At 38.9% G+C, this 19,462-nt stretch overlaps 1 protein-coding gene across 1 annotated transcript in view; it reads right to left on the bottom strand.

Annotated features, from left to right (window-relative positions):
* egg (eggless) overlaps window positions 1-19,462 on the bottom strand; it is a 351,731-nt gene that overhangs the window by 55,638 nt on the left and 276,631 nt on the right. The window contains exon 21 of the mRNA XM_068226657.1: window positions 11,352-11,511. Within this exon, the coding sequence (XP_068082758.1) occupies window positions 11,352-11,511 (160 nt within the window). The remainder of the gene's footprint in view (window positions 1-11,351; window positions 11,512-19,462) is intronic.

Raw genomic sequence — 19,462 nt, 5'->3', positions numbered from 1 at the left:
TCTCCAATGCTGCTTCCTACATGATTGCCACTGCACCTCTCCTGAAAACTTTCTATCCTTCTTTAATTCATGTTACTTGCATGTCCCATGCCTTACATAGACTCGCAGAAACAGTTAGGGCCGAGTTTTCTGCAGTAAATACTCTTATTTCAACAATGAAGAAAGTGTTCTGTAAGGCTCCATCAAGAATAGCCATCTTTCGAGAGAAACTCCCCTCTATTGCCCTTCCACCGCAGCCAATCATCACCCGTTGGGGTTCCTGGATGGAAGCTGCCTTGTATTATGCAGAACATCTTGAGGAAAACATGACTGTGATAGGCAAATTGCCTTTAACTTACAACTCTGCATCTGTGTCGTCTGTCGAAGAGCTGTTAAATGATCGTTCCAGTGTTCAGAGAGACATTGCGTATATTCAGACAAATTTTTCATTTCCTCCAGTCACCATTACAAAAGTGGAGGAAAAGGGAAACAATCTCAAACAGAAATTTTCTCTAATTGAGGAAGCTGAGAATAACAGACAAAGTGCTAGGGGCAAGGTAGGGGATAAAATAAGAGACAAGTGGTCTATTGTACTGCAGAAGAACCCAGGTTATTCAGTGCTGAAACGGGTACATCAGGTAATGGATGGGGAAAAGGTAAACTTACCAAGTGAAATTGAATTGAAAAATGTAGGTAAATTTCCCTATGCCCCTCTAACATCTGTGAGTGTGGAGCGCTCTTTTTCTGATTTCAAAATGATTTTAACAGATAAAAGATACCGCCTTACTGTGGAAAATTTGGAGAAGATTATTGTTATGTACTGTAAAGCAAACTACGAATGAAAGTACTGTAGGAATGTTCCTCACAAATACTAAACACATACTCCATTCGCGTTTACACCGTTATTGGATGCCTACAGTGCTGTAATTGTGTACAGTGATTTTAGTATTAAGGTTTTAGATCAGTACTGTTAATGATATATCATATAATCCATAAGTTTTTTGACACATGACTTTTTTATATTGTTTTTGATAAATGTCTTCTTTATTCTGTCCTAATTTTGCAGGTATTTCGGTTAAGAATAGGGATACCACGTTTGTTAAAGTAAAAGAGTATAACGTTACACTTTAAGTGTATATTGTAATATTTTAAAGTCTATTTTCTGCCTATCCACACATTTTAAAAACATATTTTAAGTGCCTATTTTCTCTTTTAAAAGCCTATTTACTTGTTTTAAAAGCCTATTTTAGGCGCCTAAAACTAATTTTTTTACAGCCTAAAATCCCAGGGCTATTAATTAGACATGTTTGCAAAATTAATAACTGGCTAGATAGAAGGCAGTTCAGGTTTTGGATTCCAGCAAGATATAGCACATATCTTGGATTCAGGTCAAATGGACTGTATCACGATTGACCTGTCTAAAGCATTTGATAGGGTGGATCATGGGAGACCATTGGCAAAAATGAGTGCAATTGGACTAGACAAAAGAGTGACTGAATGGGTTGCTATATTTCTAGAAAATAGATCTCAGAGAATTAGACTAGGCGAAGCTTTATCTTTTTTTTTTTTTCCTTGCTAGTTGCTTTACGTCACACCGACACAGATAGGTCTTATGGCGACGACTGGACAGGGAAGGGCTAGGAGTGGGAAGGAAGCGGCTGTGGCCTTAATTAAGGTACAGCCCCAGCATTTGCCTGGTGCGAAAATGGGAAACCACTGAAAACCATCTTCAGGGCTGCCGACAGTGGGGTTCGAACCCACTATCTCCCAAATACTGGATACTGGCCGCACTTAAGTGACTGCAGCTATCAAGCTCGGTGAAGCTTTATCTGACCCTGTAATAATTAAAGAGGGGAATTCTTCAAGGCAGTATTATCGGACCTTTGTTTTCCTATAAATGATACGAGTAAAGAAGTGAAATTAGAGATAAGGCTTTTTGCAGATAATGTTATTTTGTATAGAGTAATAAATAAGTTACAAGATTGTAAGCAACTGCAAAATTACCTCTATAAAGTTGTGAGATGGACAGCAGGCAATGGTAGGATGATAAACGGGGTTAAAAGTCAGGTTGTGAGTTTCACAAATAGGAAAAGTCCTCTCCGTTTTAATTAATGCGTTGATGGGGATCATTGTAAGTATCTAGGTGTTAATATAAGGAAAGATCTTCATTGGGGTAATCACATAAATGGGATTGTAAATAAAGGGTACAAATCTCTGCACACGGTTATGAGGGTTTTAGGGGTTGCAGTAATGAGGTAAAGGAGAGGGTATATAAGTCTCTGGTAAGACCCCAACTAGAGTATGGTTCCAGTGAATGGGACCCTCACCAAGATTACTTGATTCAAGAACTGGAAAAAAATCCAAAGAAAAGCAGCTCGATTTGTTGTGGGTGATTTCCGACAAAAGAGTAGTGTTACAAAAATGTTGCAAAGTTTGGGCTCGGAAGACTTGGGAGAAAGAAGATGAGCTGCTCGATTAAGTGGTATTTACCAACTGATGAGCCCAACTTAGCACACTGGGGCAAAACGCTGGCAACCAGGAGTGAGTTAGCTCGAAAATTTATAATGTCCGATAATGTACAAACTATATTGGTATTATAAATTTACTCACTCAGGACAAATATTTCAATTTCCCTACGGGAATCAACATCTGTATCATCTGATGGCCAAGCAGGCATCAATTTTTGAAAATAAGAATGTCTCTCAAAGTGCACTGGCACTGCCGGTGGCTCCAAGTAGACTACGCAGTGGCCTCCACGGTATGCGCTAGCCATGCGTCTTGGTAGGTGTGCTCTTTACTAACTGATGAGCCCAACTTAGCACACTGGGGCGTAATGCTGGGAACCAGGAATGAGTTAGCTGGAAAATTTATAATATCGGATAATGGACCAACTATACTGGTATTATAAATTTACTCATTCAGAACAAATATTTCAAGTTCCCTATGGGAATCAACATTTGTATCATAAGTGGTATGTTCCGAGCTGTCAGTGGAGAGATGCCATGGAATGACATTAGTAGATGAACAAGTTTCAGTGGTGTCTTTAAAAGTAGGAAAGATCACAATATGAAGATAAAGCTGGACTTCAAGAGGACAAATTGGGGCAAATATTTGTTTATAGGAAGGGGAGTTAGGGATTGGAATAACTTACCGAGGAGATGTTCAATAAATTTCGAATTTCTTTGAAATAATTTAAGACAAGGCTAGGAAAACAACAGATAGGGAATCTGCCACCTGGGCGACTGCCCTAAATGCAGATCAATATTGACCGATTTTGATCGATGTGGTTCATAATGATGGAACTAACTTTCATCATGTCACAAGTCTTTGAAGACGTGCACTGTATCTCTATCAATGAATCCAGTAAACGTGCAGACATTGTTGTGATTGGCAGGAAGAGAAACATTGGCGTTATTGATCCAACAATAAGGTTTGGGAGTAACAATTCTTAAATAATATGCCTAACTAGTATTGAAGTATAGATATTTTATTAGTATATTGCTTACTTTATTGACTTGTGGTTCTTTTGTAGTTGCCTATATAGTATTTCTTTCTTTTGATTTATTTCTATTCACAGTGTAAGTTACTTTTGTTGAACTTCCTTTTTTCCATAAAGAAGAGTAAGGAATCGCTAAGGAATGGAGGTGTAGGGCTTGTGGGTGTGAGCGGGCATTAAGGAGTATGAGGGATGAGTTGGAGAGTTTGAGGGAGATAATTAGGATTCTTATTTTTTCTTTATTACACTCGGCTCTACATCGCACCGACACAGATAGATCTTACGGCGACGATGGGATAGGAAAGGGCTAGTGCTGGGGAGGAAGTGGTCGTGGTCTTAATTAAATTACAGCCCCAGCATTTACCAGGTGTGGAAATGGGAAATCACAGAAAACCATTTCAGGGCTGCCGACAGTGGGGTTTGAACTCTCCCAAATGCAAGCCGATAGCTACCATGACCCAAACCATGCGGTCACTTGGTCGGTAATTAGGATTCTCACGGAGGACAGGAATGATGGTAGGTCTCCCATAAACAATATTCAGGATAAACAATATTCAGAATATGGTAGGTGCACATGAGGGATTTGAAGGAAAGGGGAAACTTGTAGAATACATGTGGGCTAATGTTTCAAGGGGAAGGAAATTATGGGCCAAGAGCTCTATTCAGATGCAGAATTCAGGACAGGTTTTGGTGAGAGTTACTGCAGATAGAACAGAGGGAAGATGAGGAACAGGGAATTGATACAGAGGAGGAAAGAGGAAGAAGTAAAGGAAAAGGTAGAAAAGCAAATAGAGGATAGGAAAAGAGAGGTGGAAGAGGGACATGGGAGGGAGAAAATGGAGGAGGAAATAGTTTCTGCAGCCGTCAGAAAAGATATGGCTGAGCAGGAGGGGAGAGAATGAAATGAGGTGGGTAGGGTTGAGGCTCTGGTCATGGAGGATTCCATTGTTAGGCGCGTGGGGAAAGTGTGTGGAGGAAAGGGAACCAAGGTAGAGTATTATCCAGGAATTGCCATATTTCTCTGAATCCAAGACAACCCTAAATGCAAGATGACCCCCACTTTAATCTTCAAAAATATTAAATCAGGCTAAAAAAGTGTTCTGTGAAATTGTAATCTTACTTATAAATAAATCAGAAATTTAAAATGAAAAAAAATATACAAACACACAAATATCATGCAATTTCTACATACTTCTCTAATCATTTTCATTAGAGGCGTCTTAATTGCTGCCACTGATCTGAACATTTCTCCACAGAAATAATTTACATGAAATAATAATCTTATTTAAATTGAACTACAATTTTAATTTGAGAAACAAATACACACACAGAAATATCCCGTAAATCCTATCTAATTCTCAAATCACTTTCATTGGAGCAATCATTGAAGGCTTCTGAATCATTGCCAACGATCTATACATCCTTTCACAAACGTCATCTTTATAAAATAATTCTACTTCTGGGATAATGAGTAACATATTTAATATGAGAAAAACACACACTAATATCATGTACATTCTGGCTAGTTTCTTATAACTTTCGCTGGAAATATCTGAATCAATGCCACTGATCTGAATATCCTTTCAAAGAATGTAATCTTAATGAAATCATAATCTTAAATGAATTTTGAATTTAAAATTTAGTTGAAAAACTAAAACACCCACCCACACCCACTCTCGTAATTGGAGGCAACTTAATCACTTCCACCGTTCTGAACATCCTTCCATAGAATGTTATCCTCGCTCCCATCTAGTGCATTTGAGAGACATCACTTAACCCCTCCCAATTGAATCCCTGGAGATCTGGCCCCACTCCCCTAGTACTGCTACTGATGGCTTCTTTAACTTCCCGTAACAGTCAAGGCATGATCCCCACCAAGTAACCAGTCAGTGTACTGCTGCTTCAGATAGTCATGGCTTATTTACCACTACATCTAGCACTTGCAGTTGTGTTGTCATGCTTCCTGAAATAACAAAGAAGTCTGTATTTGATTTGTTGATTTCCTCTTTCACCTAGAACCAAGATCCCACGTTGTTTTAGGAGAGCTCCAGGCCATCTCTTCCATACTGTTCGCACCCAATCAACCATCAACCATCCCTTTTCCTGGCACTGAAAAATGATTCCTGTTGACAACTGCTCTCTTGGCATATTTTTGTTGACAAGAAAGACATATGGTGACATCTTCCTTTCATCGGCAAGTGCATACAATATCACTGTGATACGTGATTTTTCATTTCCTGTAGTATGTACCAATACATTTTTTGCCCCTTTGTCTTCCACTGCAGTGTTAGAAGGCATATCAAAGTAAACTGGGATCTCGTCAGCCTTGCTAATATGCCCAGTCAAATAGGAATGTTGCTTTCACAGCTTTATTACGTATCACTGGAACTCAGTTTTTCTTTGTTTGCGTCTGGCGGACGCTATGTGAGGGTTGTGCGATCCTGCAACAACAGCCCATTACAACACATCATTCTTGTGCACCATCCATTGCTCCCTTTGAAAGTTCCGAGAATTTCTCTTTGCAGCGCCACTTCGCAAGCCCGTATTTGTATTGCATCCTATGTTACGGCCATTCCCTCCTTACGTTTCTCGCGCACATACTTCACAATTTCATCTTTGACTTCTGTAAAGCGTCCTGGCCGTGGGCCATTGAATGCCTTTCTTTTACATTCAAGTGATAATGGTCTTTGCACCAATATCAAACAGTAGCTTCAGTTATACCGTATTTTCTTATGGCTGCACAATTATTCTTCATTTCCGAGTGTTTAATAACCATTAACTTAAAACTGGCATCAACATATTGATGAGAACACACTGATCCATTATGAAAATATTCCTGTTCTCTATAAAGATACGCATCAGGTACAACCGACTGCTGCTAAACACACTTACGTCTAGCTACTGTCAGGTTAAACACAGCCAACTGCAACTGAAACTAATACCACACTCGTCAGTGGTTAGATGTAAGTTTAGACACACTTCTCGCTTGATGGTTCAAACGAGCCGAAACATGTTTGAATTTAATTACTCCATCTAATGATGGAATATATGATGTATTGAATAGGATGATACACTCTATTTAAATTAGTTGGCTTTAACTAAATCTTGCCCGTTGATGCGAATAGTATCAGCAGTTTGCAAGCCACATTGCACATACTCTGTTTTAGTGATGTTAAGGCGCAAGCCATATTTTTTTTGCTAGTGCTTTACGTTGCACCAACACAGATAGGTCTTATGGCGACGATAGAATAGGGAAGGGCTAGGACTGGGAAGGAAGCGGCCATGGCTGTCAGCTGTGACTGTATCCATACATAGGATAAATAAGAGAGGTGACAGTGCTGAACCCTGATGAACCCTGATGAACCCCAACACTGATAGGAAATGAGGATGAGATCCCTACCGGACAGCAAACCACATTGGTGACTTTGTCATAGAAAAGTTGGGCCCATTGGATATAGGCTTCTAGAACATTATGGGATTGGAGGAGGGCTTTCCAAATAAGCTGATGTGGTATCTGGTCAAAAGCCTTCTCTATGTCCAAAAAGGCTAGGTGTAGAGGTTTGCTTTTTCACTATGTTTCTCCACCAGGAGACAGACTGTATGAATAGTGTCAGTTGTACTGACCCCTTTCACAAAGCCGCACTGGTGTGTAGAACTTTGTGTGATGTCGTGTAGGTGACGATCAAGAATAAGTTCAAAAACCGTCATCGCTTGACATAATAAACGTATTGGTCGGTAATTGATGCATTCACCAAACACATTTGCTTTTTCCAGATAGGGACTGTAGTGCTGGTCAACCAAATTGCAGGTATGCTACCATCATGGAGAATTCTGTTAAACAGCTTCATGAGAATCTCAGCTCCACGTTGACCAAGGATCTTCCAGATCTCAGACACACTTCTCGCTTGATGGCTCAAACGAGCCGAAACATGTTTGAATTTAATTACTCCATCTAATGATGGAATATATGATGTATTGAATAGGATGATACACTCTGTTTAAATTAGTTGGCTTTAATTAAATCCTGCCCATTGATGCAAATAGTATCAGCAGTTTGCAAGCCACAACGCACATACTATGTTTTAGTGATGTTAAGGCGCAAGCCATATTTTTTTTTTCTAGTTGCTTTACGTCGCACCAACACAGATAGGTCTTATGGCGACGATGGAATAGGGAAGGGCTAGGACTGGTCCTGGTGCTTTGTTATTTTTCATGTTTTGCATAGCCCCTGAGACTTCTTGAATGGTAACCACGGGAATAGGTCCATAAACAGGGCATCCACATACAATCAGTGGATGGGGAAATTCCTCATTACTCAAACCCTTGAAATAAACCCTCCACCTGTGAAGGATGGCGGTCTGGCCAGGTAGAGTTTGATGACTGTTGTCTTTGATTTGCACGATATGACCAACATCTTGGGTCACTCTATGACGGGATTTGGCGAGGCGATAAATCTTGTTTGCTCCACCTGATGAATATAAATGATTATAAATGTCTTGGTAATAGTAGTTCTTTGCAGTAGCGACTGCATGTTTAGCAGCTGATCTGAGTGTTTTATACTGCTGAAGATCCTCACTAGGTCTTAAAAGCTTCTCTCTTCGCTTTGATGGCCAGCTGAATGTGCTCGTTCCACCACCAAGTCTGCTTATCAATGAACCGTTTCCCTAGTTTGGTCTTGCCAAGTGTTTCAGCAGCTACCAGGTGTACATGATCAGTGATTTCATTCCACAGGGTCTCAGCTGGCTGGTCAGTATTTATGTCAAACATACTTAGCTTGGATATCAGTTGCTCTCTCTGCTGTGTTAGTTTCCACCACTTTATCTCCTCTGGACCAGTCATACGGACCCTTGTTAAACGTAGTTGTCCCATAGTTTTCAAATCAAGAACAAGCAGGCGATATTGTGGGTCTATGTTATCAGACGAAATTACCTTGGAATTTGTTACTAGCTTGAGGTCATGCCTATGCATCAGCCAATAGTCAATCTGAGTGGATCGTCCTCCACTGGTATAGGTTATGAGGTGGGTAGGTCTTTTCTTAAAGTATATAATGGCTATAAATTAAGTCATCATTTCTACTTCCACAGCCATAGCCACCGTTACACTGGATCCTTGGCTTCTCCCACGTGTCCATTTAGGTCCCCACCAATAAACAGATGTTCCTCCCTCACGAGGGATTGCTTGGATGTAAGTGCCAAATTGTTTCCAGAAATCATCTTTATCCTCATCGAGGGATCCAGTTTGTGGAGCATAGCAGATTGATTATTCAAATATCATTATTGGAGAGTCAATCCTAATCGACATAATTCAATCTGATATACGATCAACCTGAATCACACAGTCTTGCAACTTTTGTCCAACAACTACCACAGTATCATTCTGAGTTAAACTTGTGCCATGGTAGATTGCCTTGTAACCTTCGCTAATTTCTCTTGATTTTGAACCTTTCCATTTTGTTTCCTGAATGCAGGCAATGTCTATATGCCAGTTCTTCAGGGTGTCTGCAAGCTCACGGCTTCTTCCGGTGAGCATTCCAACATTGACAGTTGCTAGTTGGGGATGGACTCGCTTCTTCAGCCCACTCCGTCTACGAGTGGGTAGCCGTTGCCCAGTTTCATGTCATTCAGGCGAGGACAACAAACATCGCTTGAAATAGGGGACGCCCTAGCATTTGATCTGTTTAGTATGGCCAGTATTTCACTGACGCAACAAAAAATACTCCAAACTGATGTGTCGCTTCACCTGCCATTGGAGGCATTTTCGAGCTACTGCCAGCATATAATTTAGCCGCCCCGAACATGGAGTACAGACACCATTTGCAGCCTCCCGATCCAGAACGTACGACTGCTAACTGCTCCTTAATTGGGACAGATACTTTTAACTCGATTAATCCCCGAGTCCTGGGATGCCACTTCTGCCATCTACACTGTACTAAAGACTTTTTTCTCCACTGCAGATGCCGTTGAGGTCTTTACTCTTACCCTGAGCTAGGGCCCTTCATATTTATGAGTCTTGGGGGAGAGGGTGTTCCAGTATTATTAAGCCTCCAGGAATATAGCTGCCGGTTGGTCCGCAGGTTCATTGCCGGGGTGTCTGAACCAGCCCATATTTCTGTGGGTCCCCTATCCGCCATCTGGGGATATTATTATTATCATACTGTCTACTCTTGTGGCATTTAGTCAGTGAACAATTATTATGGTAGTAACAAAATTTAGAACTGTCCATAGCTTAATTTTTTAAAATTTGAGAATCTTACAGTTCTAAGTCGAACTCAATACTTTCACAAAGTTCTAACTTGAGTGATAAGAATGACATTGTGTTAACACAAGATTTTGAAAGTGTGATTATTTGAAGTTTTATTCTCCAGATACTTTTAGAGGCATGATAAGTCCCATATTAAGAGTGTTTATATGTGCATTGATATAATGATGATATGTACCTATATTTACGATTGCCTGTTCTCATATTAGGCTGAAGATGATGCTCATCAGCATCGAAACTAGTTCCAAATAAATGTTATAACTTATTTAGTTTAATATTAGTATTGAAAAGGTGGATTTCTAATTTTACTTATCTATTATTCCTGAATTGGCAGAATATAAGCAGGGAAACCAACCGGTATGCTCAACAGTTTTTAGAAAGCACACTAACTTTGAAACTATATTCGAGAGTGAATTAGTGGACAGACACGGATAAAGATGAAATGATGACTTTACCTGCATTCTTTCTCTTGCAAGGCATTCATCAGCTACCTGACAACAAGAGCTACTCTTCTCGCAGACAGATATTAGAGATCCCAATATTTTTGGAGCTGTTCTCTGAAAGAAGATTTCATCTCCTTCTCAAATTCTTACACTTTGACGATAACAAAGCTTACGATGAAGCCACATGTGGTCTGAAGAAACACAACAAATTGAAACCTATTCTAGACCACATAACATATGTTATTATAGGTTTCCCGTTGCTTTCCTCACTAAGCCAGATTCTCTTTCTTTGCCCTTGGCACTGTGGTCATTTTAATAGCTTGAAAGTGAGACGTTGTTTTTTTTTTAAACCTGATGAAAACACCTGACCAATTAAAATTATCTCACCGTAAGTTCCTGTTGCTTTCCTCAGCGAGCCAGGCCCCTTGCCCTTCATACTATGATTATTTTTGGCAGCTTGATACATATTCTATACTTTTCAAACCAGATAAAAATACTGTACTACACAAGAGTATCTCAGTATAGGTTACTTCCCAGTACCTTATGGAAAATGTGCCACTGTGTTAGTAGCTACTCAAAAGAAAGGTTAAGCTCCCTCTAGATCAGTATTAGTGTGTCAGTCTCCTGATCCCAAGTTTGCAGGTTCAAATCCAGCAGGGGTAGTTGGATTTTTGAAGAATGGAAGAAAGGCCATTCGACACACTATGTCGTACGATGTCCGCATGTAAGAGATCTCTGGGGTTCGTGTTTACCCAATAAAATTAATTAAATACTCAGCCAAGGGATATCCGATTTACTCTGCCATCTGATAGAGTAAAATGGAACATCAAAATTAACATGCACGCAGCCAGATGGTGTCAAATCAAAATGCCTGCATACATGACATGAAGAGGCGCATACTTTAGGTGTAAGTTCGTGAAGTGGGGGAAGGAAACTTGCAACATCTTCAAGTTTTGTTACTTGAATTTCATGAGGGAATGTTCTTCAGGAGTTGTAAGTAATACTTAGACTGGATCATTAATAACAGGATTATGATTACCAGTATTTACAGTAGTCCACTCTCAATATTTGCATGCCAAAATTATAAAGGCAATGTAACTTAAAAACTAATTAATACAAATACTTCACTGATGTTGATAATATCATAGAACAACATGAATAGAAACAATGATTACCTGATTGAACCTTCCTCAGCATGCTTTGTGCTTGTTTTCTTTTGTGTACGAGACAACTTGTATTCTTCATCCGAGTCTGGAGCATCTTGACTAAGTTCAGCATCCTCCTCTTCATCACTTCCAGAGTCATTCTGAGCGAGACTGTCTGGGGGAGCAGATTCTGGTGATGACAAATAGCTTATAGAAAAATTACTCTAGAACCCTCTTAACACCTTGACCTGGGACTCTGAATTTGGTGAATATGTACCATAGAATATCAACCCTAATATTTAATTTAACCAACACATCTGACTCAGATCTGGAAAACTACTACCTTGTTAAAGTATCTGCATGCCTATGACTGAAGTAAAAAGCACCAAATAAATCCATGGAATCTATAAGTTCAGAAAATAGATAAGAAATGTAAACATTACTGTAATTTTATATACAGTAATACTTTTTCACTGAACTATACACACACTCTCTCTCTCTGCATTTTTTAATTACAAAAAGCATTTTGAAAAGTAATGTACATCTGTATAATTTTCTGATTTTGTTTGAAACTGATGAATGTCCTTTCAACACCTTCTTTTTTTTTTTTTTTAACTGAAATAAGTTTTCAGCAATGGTGGTATGGAAAATACCAAGGATTGTGAAGGAAGTGGACAGTGCCTTGATTAGGTAGAGACCCCATATCTGCCTGGTGTGAAAATGGAAACCTTGGAAAAACACCTTCATGGATGCCCATGATGCAGTTTGAACCCACAACATGTAACATGATTCAACATTACTTACAACATTTCTCTTCTATTCTTGATGATGTGTGCAACAAGATATTTGCAAGCAAATTATTTTGCTTTCTCAAATGTAAAAAAATTTCAGTAACCAGCAACTGTTCAGCTTAGGAATGAAGTGAAAATCTAACAATCTTGATGAGAAAATAAAAGAAAGAAATCCAGCAAATGGGTTCTGTGATGTATTCAAACAGGCATGAGGGAGATTTAAAAAAACTAAGATCGGTGGAAAACGGTAAATAAAAATGTAAACAAACTCTGGGATGGGTTTAAAGCAATTGTTGAGGAATGTGAAAATAGGTTTGTACCTTCAAAGGTGGTAAGGAATGGTAAGGATCCACCATATTATAACAGAGAAGTAAGGAAACTAAGAAGGACGTGCAGGCTGGAAAGAAATAGACTTAGAAATGGCTGTGGAAGTAAGGAGAAATCGAAGGAACTTACTAGGAAATTGAATCTTGCAAAGAAGTCAGCTAAGGATAACATGATGGCAAGCATTATTGGCGGTCATACAAATTTTAGTGAAAAATGGAAGGGTATGTATAGGTACTTTAAGGCAGAAACAAGTTCCAAGAAGGACATACCAGAAATCGTTAATGAAAAAGGGGAGTGTGTATGCAAGGATTTACAAAAGGCAGAAGTATTCAGTCAGCAGTATGTAAAGACTGTGGTTACCAGGATAATGTCCAGATAGAGGAGGTGACTAATATTAAAGAAGTATTCAAATTTACCTATGATAACAATGACATTTACAGTAAGGTACAAAAGTTGAAAACTAGAAAAGCAGCTGGAATTGATAAGGTTTCCGGGGATATACTAAAGACAATGGGTTGGGATATAGTACCATATCTGAAGTACTTATTTTATTATTGTTTGCATGAAGGAGCTATACCAAATGAAGGAGAGTTGCTATAGTAGCCCCTCTGTACAAAGGAAAGGGTGATAGACATAAAGCTGAAAATGAAAGGCCAGTCAGTTTGACATGCATTGCATGTAAGCTTTGGGAACACATTCTTTCTGATTATATTAGACATGCTTGCAAACTTAATAACTGGTTCGATAGAAGGCAGTTCGGGTTTAGGAAAGGTTTTTCCACTGAAGCTCAATTTGTAGGATTCCAACAAGATATAGCAAACATCCTGGATTCTGGAGGTAAAATGGACTGTATTGCGATTGATCTATCCTTAAGGCATTTGATAGGGTAGATCAGGGCCTCTCAGAGTGCACGAACCTGGTGCATGCACTGTGCACTGTGCAAAAGACGGCTTTGCTTGGTTGACCAGAGTGCAGATCTCCCACTCCTCGATTTGGAGCAATAGCACTGTCTCTCTCTTTCCCCACGCCTGTCTCGCTCACTCCGCCTATCTCCCTCTTCCTCACTTACTCCGTAGCGCTCCAAATTCGAGCCGAGTTGAGCTGAGCTTAGCCGAGTAGCCCAGATACGAAGCGTTGGTCCGAGCTGACCCAAGTGGGACCGATGCACTGTGCACAGGAATTCTGAGCCTCAATTTGCATGCATGAGATTTTGGGCGTTTGAGAGGCCCTGGGGTAGATCATGGGAGACTACTGGCAAAAATGAGTGTAATTGGACTAGAAAAAAGTGACTGAATGGGTGGCTATATTTCTAGAAAATAGAGCTCAAAGAATTCGAATAAGTGAATCTTTATCTGACCCTGTAATAATTAAGGAGGGGAATTCCTCAAGGCAGTATTACTGGACCTTTATATTTTCTTATATATATAAATGATATGAGTAAAGAAGTGGAATCAGAGATAAGGCTTTTTGCAGATGATGTTATTGTGTATAGAGTTAATAAATAAGTTACAATATTGTGAGCAACCACAAAATGACCTAGATAATGTTGTGAGATAGACAGCAGGCAATGGTATGATGATACACGGGGTTAAAAGTCAGGTTGTGAGTTTCACAAATAGGAAAAGTCCTCCCAGTTTTAATTACTGCATTGAAAGTTCCTTTTGGGGATCATTGTAAGTACCTATGTGTTAAAATATGGAAAGATCTTCATGGGGGTAATCACATAAATATGTTTGTAAATAAAGGGTACAGACCTCTGCACATGGTTATGAGGGTATTTAGGGGTTGTAGTAAGAATGTTAAGGAGAGGGCATGTAAGTCTCTGGTAAGACCCCAACTAGAGTATGGTTCCAGTATATGGGACCCTCACCAGGATTGATTCAAGAGCTGGAAGAAATCCAAAGAAAAGCAGCTCGATTTGTTCTGGGTGATTTCCGACAAAAGAGTAGCGTTAAAAAATGTTGCAAAGTTTGGACTGGGAAGACTTGGGAGAAAGGAGATGAGATGCTTGACTAAGTGGTATGTTCTGAGCTGTCAGTGGAGAGATCACATGGAATGACATCAGTATAGGAATAAGTTTGAGTGGTGTCTTTAAAAAGTAGGAAAGATCACAATATGCAGATAAAATTGGAATTTAAGACGATAAATTGGGGCAAATATTCGTTTATAGGAAGGGGAGTTAGGGATTGGAATAACTTACCAAGGGAGATGTTCAATAAATTTCAAATTTCTTTGCAAGCATTTGAGAAAAGGCTAGGAAAATAACAGATAGGGAATCTGCCACCTGGGCGACTGCCGTAAATGCAGATCTGCTTCTTTGGCACAAAAGAAGGTTCAAAGGACTGCATCCAAGAAGATCTGGGCCTCATAGATCGAGCATGACCTCGAAATATGAAGGCATAATATAACCCAAGCCCAAGTCATAGCTGTGTGTACAAAACTATTCAATTCAAAAACCAATGACACTCACAACAATGTAGCAGCTTTGGAGCAGACCCCAACCGATCGTCAGCTAGGGAACAAAGAAGTTAATGTGAGTGGATGAATGAATGCGTCTGAAATACAATATATCACGGGGCATAGTACAAATATTCTCAGAGTTGTCGACATGAAACAGACAAGAGCAAGGGTGTATCATTATGTATTCAAGATTAGTGCATAAACTGCTTTGAAGCTGAAGTATACTGATATCGGTTGTTAGAAGGTACAAGTAGAAAAGTCCTCACCTTGGTGGACAACACATAAAAATCAGTTGGCCATGAGTTAGCAGCATACATTTCTACAAGTGTTCAAAGCTTGTATGTACGTACGTATGTACTATGCCCTTTCGCACCTGTGTGTGTGTGTTGGGGGGGGGAGCAGACTGCAAAACAAGTATTTATGTAGAATCCTCAGGGAGCTCGGAAAAGGAGAAGGCCTAAACACTTCTGGTGACGTTCCATCGAGGATGAGAGTCAACAACTGGGAAACATTTGGAGAGAGGTGAAGGGGAATACAGGCAATAGAAAGAGATGATTCAGATACATGGATGCCCTAGGGTCCAGAGGGAACCAAGGAAATAAATCAAACAAAGTCATGCTCATAAATCACCAAGCACATCTCTACTCCATGTTTGAAATGAGTTATCACCCATAATACCTTTCCCAGATGTTAGATGTTGCTTCGTATACTTTCCCAGCTCCTCGCATCATTGACGTACTGTTTAATTAAATTACATCACAGGAGAACTTCCAGATCAAGAAAAAGAAGTGGAGCACTGTTTTAATAATTCATCATCATCATCATCATCATCATCATCATCATTACCACCACCCATTTCCCTCGTCCAGCTCCCACTGAGTTTGAATGTTTATGGCACCTTTCCATCTTCCTCTATACAACCACCATTGTTCCTCTTCAACTGTGTTCCAATCCAGATTTCTTCTAATTATGCTATTTATGATTGTTTGGTTCTCCCTCCAACACCTTTTCCCTATCTGTGTCTCCATCATCCGCTTCGATATCCTTCCCTCTTACATCCTCTTGACATGTCCAAACCATTGAAAATTATCCCTTCCCATTTTGTCATTAAGCCCTTCCACTCCGATTTTCTTCCTGATGTACTATTTCTTACTACCCTTTCTTTTCTTTCCTATCATACTTCTTAAAAAAATTCAGTTCACTGGTCTGGATTTTATTCTGTCTTTTTTGTCAGTGCCCGGGTCTCTGCTGCATGTGTCAGTAGTGGGCAGTAGTACACCTTATACATCACCTCTTTACACTTCATTGGTACTTCCTTCCTCCACATCAGGTTTCTCACACTCTGGTAGAATGTATTTCCCTGTGGAATCCTTTTCCTCAGGGACTCTCAAACGCCCAAAATCTCACGCGTGCAAACTGGTGCGCAGAGTTCCTGTGCACAGTGCATCGGTCCCGCTCGGCTCGAACCAACGCTTCGTCCCTGGGCTACTCATCTAAGCTCGGCTCGGATTTGGAGCACTACGGAGCAAGTGAGGAAGAGGAAGACAGGGGGAGCGAGCGAGACAGGCGTGGGGAAAGAGAGAGACAGCGCTATTGCTCCAAATCGAGGAGTGAGGGTCTGCACTCTAGTCAACCAAGTGAAGTCGTCTTTTGCACTGTGCACACTCTGAGAGGCCCTGCTTTTACTTATCTCCATGTCCAGCCCTGCATTCTGAATCAATCCACTTCCCAAACACTCAAAGCTCTCCAAAATTTCAAGGTTCTGTCCTTTGATTTTTATAAGTTAATTCTTTTCCCTTCCTTTTCTCTTCTAGTTAACAGCAGTATTTACTCTTTTCCACATTGATTTTCATTTCATAATTTTCAATAATCTCACTCAACATGTCGAGTTTCCCTTGTACTTCCTCTCTGTTTTCTTGCCACACCACAATATCATCTGCAAACAGCATTACTTTCAGCACTCTGACCTGTAAAAAATTGACAACCATGTAATTTGGGAATACATTTGTAGATGGGTCATCCTGAAAACTGATTCTTTCAATATGTCCCATATGTAGGCATCAGGAGCTATGAGATTTGGAGACAGGAAAGGTACAGGAATGGAGTTCCACAATAAATTAGGTGATCTTCAAAGTGTTTTTGCAGAAGGGTACGGGCTCCCCTGCGGTGGGGGAACTGTAACACATGTTGGAGAAGTCATCCATGATTCTCATTTATGGTGACGGTTCTTGGGCACCCTGCTGTCTCTTTTTGTTGACAGAAGACTAATCCCTTATGATGGAACTTCTTAATGACAGTTAACATTGTTCTATTATTTTGATGTCTCCTCATTAAATTGCTCCCTGTACTATTCATTAACAAAAAAACTTAGCCTATTCTGATGCCCCACTCTGTATAACCAGAAATAAATGTTCCACGATAAACTACTACTACTACTCCTCTTCTGTTGCAGAAATCAACAAAACACTGAATTCACAATACAATCAAGCTATTATATACAATAAATAAACAAACATGGACAGAAGAGATAATTTTAGTGCAGTTTTTTTTGCTGCACACCATAAAATAATGAAACTTATATTTAATATGGTGTATGGTTTTGTTCAACAGATCTACATACAGTAGCTGAGGCTATACAGTAATTAACTATGAACTTACTACTGTTTTCATGATTACTGCTAAAGCTAAATTTTTGTAATGTATCATTTACTGTATTTCATACCACCACCAGAGTTATTTCTCCAATTACAGGTGGCTTAGTCATTATACATTAATTATAAAAAAAGAACAAATAACAGGAAGAACATAATATCTGATTCTAATGAACAATATACAGCATTGTTTAGCTGAAAACCATCTATAATTAGTACTACTGGAAAAAGTACAAAATAAAATGAAGATTGTGTATATAAAAATAAAATCCATGCCACAGATAAAAAATAATTTAAAAAACTAGAAACCTACTCCTAAAAAATTAAAATACATATCTACATGTTTCTAATGAAAAGCAATGTTTATCTTAAAACAATCTAAAATTAGTTATAGTGAACAAAATAAATAAATAAATAAATAAATAAATAAATAAATAAATAAATAAATAAATAAATAAATAAATACTGCAAAGTAAATAATAAAACCAGGTCAAGGGTTAAGAACAAAAACATTTTAAAAAATAAATAAAAACCTACTTGTAAAAATTAAAATAAACAATGGTATACAGAAACAAAACTCAAACAAATTACATGTTCACAAGTTATTATTAAAATAGGATTATATACACAGTGAACTTCGGAGTATACAATGGCATTAATACGAAGTATCAATGTGTGATTGGTGTTTCAGTCTAAATACACTTCTCTTGAAAATATGACTTCTTCTGTTGAACTCTACTAGCTGTATGAACTAGCAAAATATTTCACAAGCAAGGTTATAAACATAAGAAGTCATATTTGTTATTATTTGTCATTTCTTTCAGAAGAATACTTTGCTACAAAAAAATAAGGGAAAGATATGTGCGTACAGACCGAAAAAGGAGCACCTTTTTCAGGTGATGTAACATGTGATACAACTGTAAACTGTATATGGAACAGATTCTCATTTTTGAAAATACTTCCATAATTTCAATTAAGTATGTGAATATTTCCCTCATATACCCCTCTGATAATACTCCTGATGCAGTCTTTTTGAAAAAATATGTTTTATCATATATTAGAAATGAAGCTTCCAGGGTGTATCGAGTTATTTAGTTCTTTTTGCGGGTTGAACCATGTTGTTGTTTTCTGTACATTCCGTACAGGTTGCTGACGTTTCAAATACATTGCAGTATTCTTTGTCAAGGCGACTGAAATACCCCTTCTTGATCCGAGGTAATCAGTCTCCCAGGCAACATTCAAACTAAGAATTAAATATGTTTATCATATTGACAACGAAGTTCTCCATGAAAATGTAGTAATGTGTGGCCAACAGCAAAGTGCATCCCCGAGAAGTGAGTGATATATATATATATATATATATATATGAGATGTGATTTTGTCTCATAATATAGTACTTCTAGTGATAAATCCCCAAGTAGAAAATACTGTGCAGAACCAAGGGGTACAGGAATGTAAGTACAAACATTTAAAGTAAATGTAATACAGAATATTATGAAACAAAACAAGAATTCCATAATGGACAGCAGCAAAGCAACAACCTTATGAGTTACCAACAGAATGTCTGTCACCTAAGAATAGGAAAACACAAAATCAAGCAGAACACAAGAGAGTGAATGTAAGCCAGAAATCCAAGCACTGAATTGGAAAATTACTTTGGAATAAATTAAGTCCATATAAATGAAAGAGAAAAGAACCAAGTACTTGGCATGATGCACAGAAACACCATAGAAAAGAAGCCACTGTATAACACATTCAAACTACTACTACTTCTTCTTCTTCTTCTTTCCTGGCTATATGTGTGCCCACAATGGACACTCTCAAGTATCGCTCACGGTCGGCTCTTCTGATCCTTAGAGAGTACTCCCTGTGGTTGGATGGCTCCGTCACATTCAAAGTTGACTTCAGGAAT

Source organism: Anabrus simplex, chromosome 1, assembly GCF_040414725.1.
Source record: "Anabrus simplex isolate iqAnaSimp1 chromosome 1, ASM4041472v1, whole genome shotgun sequence".
NCBI lineage: Eukaryota > Metazoa > Arthropoda > Insecta > Orthoptera > Tettigoniidae > Anabrus > Anabrus simplex.
This window is presented reverse-complemented; position numbering and strand designations above follow the sequence as displayed.